The 10,261-nt window shown below is 40.7% G+C and overlaps 1 protein-coding gene across 3 annotated transcripts; it reads left to right on the top strand.

The window, feature by feature from the left end:
* The first annotated feature begins 669 nt into the window (after nucleotides 1–669).
* LOC138619608 (uncharacterized) lies at nucleotides 670–9,966 on the top strand. Of its 3 annotated transcripts, none has more exons than XM_069696230.1 (8): nucleotides 670–735; nucleotides 5,754–5,814; nucleotides 6,313–6,339; nucleotides 7,240–7,272; nucleotides 8,005–8,070; nucleotides 8,222–8,290; nucleotides 8,506–8,548; nucleotides 9,747–9,966. In XM_069696230.1, exons 2-8 carry the CDS (start codon nucleotides 5,763–5,765, stop codon nucleotides 9,790–9,792), a joined length of 336 nt encoding a protein of 111 aa, XP_069552331.1. In that variant the 5' UTR covers nucleotides 670–735; nucleotides 5,754–5,762; the 3' UTR covers nucleotides 9,793–9,966. The 3 variants fall into 3 exon arrangements, with proteins under 3 accessions (XP_069552331.1, XP_069552332.1, XP_069552330.1); XM_069696231.1 differs by lacking the exon at nucleotides 670–735 and adding an exon at nucleotides 1,897–1,982; XM_069696229.1 differs by lacking the exon at nucleotides 670–735 and adding an exon at nucleotides 2,896–2,976.
* The last annotated feature ends 295 nt before the right edge of the window (nucleotides 9,967–10,261 follow it).

Raw genomic sequence — 10,261 nt, forward strand, 5'->3', positions numbered from 1 at the left:
TCTGGGTACAGAATGAGGCGAGGACTGTGACAGGCCATACAGGCATCACACTGAGGATGTGGGAAGAGTGATCACTGCTCTTTCTCACTGATGACAGCAGGTGAATAGTCTTTGACTGACTAGCAGAGAGGAAGATGTGATGCATAAAGATACTTTCCAGAACCTTTATAGCGATTGAAGCCCAAGCATCAGTGGCTGTGATTGTGACTTGATAAATAAGATTTGCTGTAGGGTCATTATGCAAGGGAAACATCATCAGAAACCCCCTCCCAGGACTGGCCCCAGAAAGGCCTGCAGAGGAGAAGAACAAATTGAGTTACACTTTATTTTTCAACATAAAACAATTAAATATGCTCCCACATCACAACTGCAGGATATGTGCATATAGAGCGAGCAATTACATGATTAACAAACAAAGATTAACTACCCTGACAGCAGCAGAGGACTTTATGACAGCAAACAACACACCAGCACTAAAGTGATTACTGTACATCTACTCACTGAGAGCAGAGAATAAGTTTCACAATAGGCACAGCAAGTCTACTTGTAGAACAGATAAGACTGGGTGGTGTCATATTTCGACAAGCTCAGCAGCCAATGAAGAACAGCTTTCAGTTCCTGTTTGAGTACACCTGTATTAATGTGTGCACACACTGGCAGTTTCCATGATAACAAGGATCTTGGCGTGGAAGCAACAACATACCAGAAGTGTAAAGAACAAGATCTCATTTAAATGTAAGTAAACCTTTTAGCCAATATTCTGGATGAGTATGGGTTTTGCTTCAAACTGCATTTTTTTGTGACATGCTCACTTTTTTTTTTTTTTTGCACAAGTATATAATGTATGTTTTTTCATTGCAAAAAAAAAGTCAAAAAACTTGATGAAACAACAAGGAAATAATCACATTTGAACAAAAGGCAAACTGATTGTTGGTGTGGTGTTTCTGTTTTCAAAATACGTTGATTCACATTTAGATGCATACACAAATAAATACTAAAGATTTTCTCAGGACAGCTATTACTGACAACAGTTCCCTCCAACAGAGCACAGATTAGTATCTTTTGTTCCAAGGGTTGAAACATAGCCACATGCCATTCACTCAAAACTAGACAAATAGAATTTCTCAACAGCAGCAGAACAGAGCAAAAGACTAGTGCAAGCTGGCCAGCCTAAGTGAAGAAGGGACAAGCGTGCTGCAAAACAACAACAACAACAACAACAACAAAGCTTTACTCTGCCGTTTGTGCAAATGACCTTTGCATCTAGGTGAAAATGAAAGCCCAGTACCTGCAATCAATAGCCTGTAAGCCACTGCCCAAGTACTAAAAGACACAACTGGAGCAGCAGTGCAGACTGCATTACTGCATTGAAACAAGACAACTCACATGGACGGAACAACAGATATTGATTCTGTTTTCCCTACAAGGAATACATTTTGGGCTCGTTGCATGCCTGGGGAAACTAAACATCCAAACCTATTGAGCGAGCGACACACTGCCAGAGACAAGGGGAAGATGGTAAAGCTGGCCTGTTAGCGCGCCTGTGCTTGACGCATATTAATGAGCCGCTGTGCTCAAACGTGATAATGAAATCATGGCGAGTTCTTCTCAGTATCTAACCACATCGTTTTCAGGAAACTGTCTTCATAGCTGTTATGAAAAGAACAAAAATAAATAGGCAAATGTACCTCCCACTGCAGCTGAAACAGACGCAGGTTTAAGGGGCAGTTCGGCGTTAAATGAGGTGGCTGTGAATCCCCTTGCACTAAGTGAGAATAAAGTTGCTCTGAACTCGACCCACACAGCAAGCAGACAGCTTTTCCTGTTAACGACGCGGCTTCAATGTGGCTCATCTGATACGGCAGCGGTGAGTGTGCGTCACTTTTCAGGGAAGAAACGACGATAGAGGAGTTTAATGTGGAACTTTAATTTCCCCAACAGGAGTACACATTTTGCAGTAGACCTGTCTTGCTCCTGATTTGGTAGGTTATTGGAATTTGAAATGTTGCTGTAATAATACACAAATACTGCAAATGAAAATGTTTGCCGGGTATAATGAGCTCCAATCATGCAGCTTGAATGTTTTTCTGGTACTACCTCCATATTTTTCCTTTCTCAGTTTTTCTGTCTCTCATTAAGTTCACCTGTGTTTGTGCGAGTTTGTCAAATGTCCTGCTCATGGAGAGAGATTTACCTCGAAACAACAGCAGTTCTGGTTGTTATTCAGTGTGACGTTAGTTTATTTTATCAGTTCAAATGTGCCGACTTTTTTTTTTTTTTTTTTTTTAAAGAAACAGGTGCTTGAAAAAAAAGTGACTTGGCACACCAGCAGCACCCTTTTATCTCACTTCCTTTTTGGATGAGAAATTAGTCTGCAAACAAATAACAAAGTCTGCTGTTGTTAATCAAGCTGCCTGTCCTGAGATTGTCAGAGATGGAGCATGGGGAGTTTTCATTTTAAACTTTTTGTGTTGCTTGTTTCTTTGAGGAGTGACAGAGCTGCGTTACACATAGATTGGATTTAGGAAAACCTCAATGTGACAGGGATAGGTCTTATGATAGTGTTGTTAACAAAACAAAGAACAAACAGCTTTGTCTCCATCTGATAAAAAGTAAACCTGAGGTGTACGTGCCCAGAGTCCTGTGTGTCCTCATTCTGGTTGTTGTGTTTTGGTAACAGTATAGAGGCTGAAAATACCAGCATTTTGGTGCAACTGCAGAATCATATCTTAAAGTCTGTGCTAAAAACTCTTTTTCTTTTTACACAAACGTACAGAGGGAGTGGGGGAAATACAGGATATGTGTCTCTAAGAAAGCAGTGCGTCATTGTCAGACACACTCTCATATCCTCTTTTACCAGCCTCAACGCTAAAAGAGTCACTCGCAAGCCATTAGCACAGGAAATAACTGCTTAGTTGTCATACTCATTGTTGATCCGTGGTGGATTGCTCACTGGCATGCATGGCACCAACTGAGGTATTGAGTTTTGCTTTATTTTATTTTTTATCATTAGTGTCCTTGTCACTTTGTTTGCAGTCCAGTGGCATAGCAGTTACTTGTGGGAAAAAAAAAAAAAAAAAGATTTGCATCAACCTCATTTAGACAAACAGCAGCTATTGAGATGGCAGAGTTGAGTAAACATTTCAATAAGAATGTCTTCTGTCTTCACTGAACCAAAATAAGCATCCACTTTTAGAAAATTGAATGGCAATGAATAACAAATGATTTGGGTGCTTTTTCCTTCCTCACTCAGTCTGTTTTTGTCCTTACTGTTGTCTTTTTAGAACAAGTTGGTTTGACACGGCATAACGTTTTTCAGTGCTATACTTTTCCATCCTTCTCTCAATTTTTCTTACTTCTATTTGTTTTTCTGTGAACTCTGTGCCACGGTAATTCTGATATCTTTACACATTTGTGATCGTTATCACTGGTGTCACAGTCTTGTCAGTGATGCACAGTGGTTGAGCAAAACAGATAAGAAAGAGCTAGTCTGTAGCTTCTGCAATTCGGTAATTCTGTTTTCGTAAACCTTTCTGTTTGTATTTTGTTGACATAGATTGAACTGGATGGCTTGGAAGACATGAAATGCGTTCATTCAAAATTAACCCTGTTAAACAGGATTTTGGTGTTCTTACATCTACTAACGTGGCCAGACAGGTATGAGGTCTAGGGTTAATCCTGTCAGTGGATAACTGCATTGGGGGAATGGGAACAAAAACAAGACATATTCACCCTGCAGCAACAGTATAGTATATGCCTGTTTTGCAGCACTGCTCTCTAGTTTCAGGATTTGTTGATTCCTTCATTTACCGTTTATGATCTTTGCATCTCTAGCCGGAAGGCAGCTGGCATGTCTACTTTATAAGCAAGCCACTGGTTATTATATGTTGCAAATTGCGTGTGGTATTAAGGAGCAAATTCAGTCGCCATTCAGACGTACAAGAATATATTACTCAATTTGAAAAATAATACAGGCGTCAGGAGCCATTTTGATACAGAGGCAGTGGATTGGGTTGATAAATATTTCCAAATTGGATCAGCTTATTATTTCGCCCAAAGCGACTCTGAAAAGCAAATTGGATACAGAGGGGGATTTTATTTGCAGCTTCTTAGGTTAGTCGTGTTTAGAGATTTACTTCAGCTATTCAAGAGGCCAGAACAGCCCACACTACACTCCCTCTCCAATCAGCTTCAGCTGTGTGATTAACATCTTTTTTCCCCCCAATAAAATCAACCAAAATAGTTCTCATTGCTGTTCTGCCATTTTAGCATGAATATAATCTTTCTGTAGACTGCTGTACCCGCACTTGTGCAGCCCTACATGGTGGACGTGTGTCTTGCATGATAGATTGAACACTTCAACTGCCACAACAATATTTATAGACGAGATTACAGTATATGGCCAGATTCCTGGTGACTAGGACTTTTCATAAAATTGTCAAAAGCCTTTATTGCAAGAAGGAAGCAATGTTTACTAATCTCATTTCTTAATGCACCCCACAGCTTCTTTTTCACTTCCATTGACCAAATTTGGTAGTTTGAATCCACTCGCTATAGAAAAGTGCACAATCCACTTCCATAAAATGTAGTAATGACAAACAGTAAGTCAGTGGCTGCTGTAAGGGGTTTAGGGTTCTTTAGGGGTTTGCTCTTGTCCCTTAGAGCACTGTCTGATCATCTGTACCCTCACAATGTGGGTCACCTCTTCTTTCCACATAGCCATTAATTATGGAGGAAACACGGACACAATGGGCATGGCTAACAATGAAGTATAATATGTGACAAAGGTCAACAGGAGAGTTCCCTGTGTACAGTATCAAACGCTGCACGAGTGACTATAGGTTCCTGTCGCCAATTTCGGTGGCTAAATGTGACCAATGAGGACTCATCCGGGGCCTCAACTGGAAGAGAGGTCATTCCCATGATTTCCCATTTAAAAATATCAACAGTCATATTGTGTTGGTAACAGCTGGGGCTTTGTTTGATGGGCAGAGGACATCTGCGTTCCACATCTATGTGGTGCTAATGGGGAACGGAGGTAGGGTTTTGTTCTGGGCTCTGTGCCATGAGGAAACTGTACGAGTTTTCCTTCAGAACAACACCCACAACACGCAAAAAATAAATGTTAAGTGTGCCACTTTATCCTGGTGACAAAAGGTCAAATTGACAGATTACTGTATGTTCAATTTCAATTTAGCTCAGATTTTTCTTTCCCAATTATCATTCATGACAAGAGTATTGCTTAGCAGGGCAATAATAATAAACAACTCAAAAAAGAGAGAATTATTTACTTCCTTTTTGTTCTGACAGTGAAAATCGTTCTGGACACTTCTTTCTCGACAACTGTCTTGGCACCCAGGCTTTGCATAAGGAGGGGAAAATGTTGACTAGACACTTGTTGACAACTGAGCGTCAGCGCAGTTTTTCTGCTGAGCATTATGGGAAATAAGGTTGTCATTTTGACCCTCTTGCCTCCACCCATCTCGGATTACGATCTAGATTTGCATGCATATTTTTAAACTAGTTAAAACCGTGCAAGGACTGGCTGGCTTGGAATTTGTAGTTTTCCACCGACGAGCAGTATGTGATCCTGAAACTCAAAGTACCCGACAAGCCCCAATAATAGACAGCCGCTCTGCTTTCCATCACACCCTGTCTCCAAAAACCAAAACACCAAGATTTCACACACATCAATGTCTGAATATTAATAGCAGATATTTTTAACTTTTTTTTTTTTTTTTTCTCCCCTGCAGCATTTGAAGATGATGCGATTGCTGTTCCTGTGTCTGCTGCTACTGCTGCCAACTGCTGCTGGTACGTTCTCATCTCTGTGACGCTTTCAGGTGATAAACATCTAATCAGGGTCTGTGGGTCCCTGGGACGGCACGTTTTCCTCAACTACCTACATATGTGCACTGCCTTTTTCTGGGTGCAACCGCATTAATGTATGCACTCAGCGGAATTATCCAACCACCTGAAAGAGAAAGTGCTACAATTCGCACATACAGTAGAAGAATAACATCAAAGAAAACCACTCACGGTGAAATTAGCAACAGTTTCCTAATGGGTGTACTTTCTTAGCATAGAATATGTAAGAAAATAACAGCAGACAGACTCATCAAATGTACTAAATACAAGCATGCACTTAAACCGTTAAACCCATTGTAGCCCGAGTACTTATTGTGCTGTACAGTTCATATGCGCATTCTCTGGTACCATTGTCTTCAAGAGAACTGTGTGAACTTTAACATTTAAATTGTACTAATTTCCCTGGTACATAACTCTAATTTTTTATTTTTGCAACTGTTTCAGAGGATATTGAAGGATCAGCTAATGACGGTATGTAATGCATTCATTTTTGGAGTAAAATAAAGAAAAACAACACCCTTCTTAACCCCTGGGCACAGGTTGTTGAACTTTGAAAGGATATCAACAAATAAATTGTAAATGGTTCTCGTATGATGTCAATTCAGGGATAAAAAGTTTGACACAAATTTGTTTAGATTAAGCCTTCTAGATCAACCGAGAGACTAAACCCACACGTAACAACAGAGAATATGTTTCGAAAAGAATTATCACACTGTTAAGTTCTGATTTGCTTTTCTCTACATGTTTCTTGTACTGTTATTATAAGTTCCAATATTGCATCGTTGTTTTGACTTTGGGTAAGCTTAATGGGCTTAAAATGAACTGGTGAATTCCATGTCTAATGGAACAACTTCAAAACCTGATGTAGCTCCATAATGCAGCCTGATGGGTAAAAATAGGATGTCATTTTCCTCAGTGATCCTCATCCATCTTCGCATTTCTACTCACTTTATCCAAGTGCACAACAGGAGCTTCATGATTTTTTTGTGACGACTCATTCACTGCTCTCACTTTTGGCTCTAAATATTTTTTTTCTTCGTCATTTTAGTTCTATTATTTACTTAGTTTCGGTCATTTGTTTAAGGATGTGGTTTCTTGTTTGCAGTTTTCTTGTTGTCTACACCACAGTTTAGATTTCTCATATGGCTGTGTACAATATTGATTTTTATTTATAGTTAATTTTTCTTTGCTCTCAGACCTTTTTACTCCAAACTGACTTCATAAAACCTCAAATCAATAGTGTTGCTAAAGATGAAAGGTGTTATCTATAATGGAATAACTTTTACACTGTTATTATTTGAAAGTGCTCACACTAAGAACCTGCCTTGCTACACTGTCTTTCTAAGCGTCTGGCTTTTCCTTATTCCACAGATCTGGATGATGAGGATTTTGTCAAGAAAACTGGTGAGTTAATGACTTTATTTCTCCAGAGTGGATAGCACAGTTGGATCGTGTAGTGTCTTCTGTGTCATATGCACAAACACTGTAATGGCAGCTGTCCTGACGAGAGTATATGAAGGTTATGGCCTCTGTAATTATTGTCAGTATGTCAGCATTGTGTTCTCGTCCAGTGAGATGTGTGAAGGGCTGTGGCCCCCGTTGGCTTTTACCTCCCCCCAACTATTAAGCCCTGAATGGAATCAATTAGCTCTCTAGAGAGGCCCTGTGGATTCTGCCGAAATGTCAATGAACACGTCGACATCTCCGCCATCCTGTCGGTCAGCTAATCAACATTGGCATTCTCATTCTCTCTCCGTGCCTTTCTCTGTCACTCCTCATCTTCGCTTTGATGGTCATTTGATAGAATTACAGGTCTGTTTGCAGCAGGGCTGCAGCCTGGCTGCTGTCGGAGGAGCAGCAGCATTTCTGCAAACAGCCACAACCTCAACCTTCTCTGTCTTTGTAGACTCAAGCACATAGGCTTAATTCAGGCTTAGGCAAACCTTTCAATTACTTCAAGTACATTTTAAATATCTCCATAAGTCAAAAATAATTCCACACGTGATTTAAGGAAGTAGTGCACCATTTTTGTCAGACAAGACATGTTATACGGGGGGTTTAAATGTGTTGTACACCTGAAATCAGCCTAACTTAACAGCTCTCTCTTGTTCTGTTTGCCATGTGCAAAAATCGCAGTTGCTCGTGAGGAGAACATTGCAGATTCAAATCTGGACAAAACTACTGGTGTGGATGAAACCTCAAGTGAGAGAAGTACTTTAATTATGATTAGTGATAATGTCTTAAAAAGATTTCAATATTACCATGTATGAATGATGCATAATATAATGCACTTATATTATGGATCATTGCTATGACTGCTTGTCATGCCAACTTTTCATATTTTGTCTTTTAGATCAGCTCACCCTGATTGTCATTGTTGTAGCTGTGACAGTGTTGACTCTTTCAGTCGCAGCAATTGTCGGTAAGTATTCTGTGTTTTGTTGAGACGTACTGCAGTGAAATGGTTCCTGTTACATTACCACAGTTGATAAATGCGCTGCTGTAAAGCCTCTCAGTGCTTGGCCGGAATCACTGTAGTCCCTGTGTGCCTTTTAAAGCTGTTAATACTTAAGCAAATATGAACTTTTCTCTTGCAGAGATGTGACCTTTTTCCATTTTTTTCTCTTTTACTTGCAGCCATAATATTAGTAAGACGCCAAATGCACAACCGGCAACAAGGGTAAGGTCAAAGTACTTCACTATCAGAGTTGATATTTCACATTTTCATTTTCTTATATATACATAGTATATTTAGTTGTTTCTTTTGTATCCATGTTCTTTAGTGTCAAACTCAATTAAGAAGAACACATGTATTTTCTTCTTATGGCCTTCCTATGAACACGCGCTGTCAGTGTCTTGCAGAGAAATTCCTGTTTCACTTTACTAGCTTCCAAGTGACAGAACCAGTCTGGTGGGTAACAGCTTTCCTGCTGCTTTGCCAGTTTTCCCTACTTCACCCAACTCATCAGCATCAAAACCAGAGAAAAACAAAACCAACATCCACCCATTTCAACCAGTCTGGACTTGTACAACAATTAGTATTACAGTCTTAAGTCATGCACCGCCACCAGAAAACACTCCCCACCTATCCATCTTAGCCATCAAACAATAGCCTTAAGACAGTGCCGCTGGCTCTGTATGACCGAATGGGACAGGACCTAACCTGTTCCAAAGCTTACCTCATGAACTGAGGCCTGAGTAGACAACTTTACCTCATGACAACAATTGGCCAACAGCAATCAAAACGGCCTAAACCAGTTATACAGAAAGACTCCCTGCTCTTGGCCTCCCTTCCATACTATGTCTATTTAACTGCAGTTAGCTGTCGCAAGACTTTTTTCAGAGTAATCAGTTTCTTTTGTTCTGGAGGTGCAGTATAGCATGACCTGCAGGTTGGGTCACAGGGTTGCAGAGTTCAAGTTAGTCTCCAGAGATCTTCAAGCAGCAGGAGAACAGCCATTGTGGAGCAGACACCCAAGTCAATGTGCAAGGGTTAAATTCCTCTGCAGGATTACGGGCTGCCTCCTGGGGCTGCAGTCAGCTCTGGCAGTGTTTGGTGCTGACTGATCGCTCTGTTGAAAAGAGGCTTAATCACACAGCAACCTCTGGCTTGTTGGATCAACAGTGCCTTGCCAGGTTTATAAGTCCCACCTGGGGATGAGCTGTGTTTTTGAGGTGATGCAGTCACTGTGCACCTGTCAAAACCCTGCAGCATGAGGCAGACATGTCGTCTCCTGAATTCCGCCACGCAGTGATATGTCTTGTGTTTTCTGTTACAAATCTGAGAAAGAACCTAAAAATATCTTAAAGTTGACATACTTTTGCTTTGGCCCTGTCTCACCTCACCTCCTGTGGCCTGTCCTCAACTCTTTCCTCAGGATCTACTCAGTGCCGGCAGAACAGGACCAGAAAGGGGCCGTCTAGTTCCTGGCGGAGCAGCAGCCCTGTAACACGCATGCAGGAAAGAGAGGAGCAATGCATCAGGCTATGTTATCTCCTACTCTTTGACTCAGGACAGTTAGACTTCTTTGCACAACAGCCTGCTTCTCACTGTTAAGTTGATTTGCTCACTCCTACACAACCTCCTATACATGTAACATATGCTACTGTTGTATACTTTTGTCTTTGTCCCAGCCGTTTGTACTACACATACACACAATTTAGCCAGGGACGTTTGGAACACATTCAAACCTTCTAATTGGATTCTATTTGAGGAATCCAAATCAAAGCCAGTGAATATGGCTTGAAGCTTCTTTTGTTTAAAGGGATAATTTAGCACAGCCAGAGCTCCCCCCTTTTTTTTACTGCCTGAAACAAGAAAATATTCCCACCAGCTATGCAGCAAAACTGTATTTGCGTTTGATTTTGTGCATGTGGAACAGACCTGTCTGTG

Source organism: Brachyistius frenatus, unplaced genomic scaffold (genome assembly GCF_029030835.1).
Source record: "Brachyistius frenatus isolate BFR_SWC_R1_liver_20210118 unplaced genomic scaffold, ASM2903083v1 Contig_20, whole genome shotgun sequence".
NCBI lineage: Eukaryota > Metazoa > Chordata > Actinopteri > Embiotocidae > Brachyistius > Brachyistius frenatus.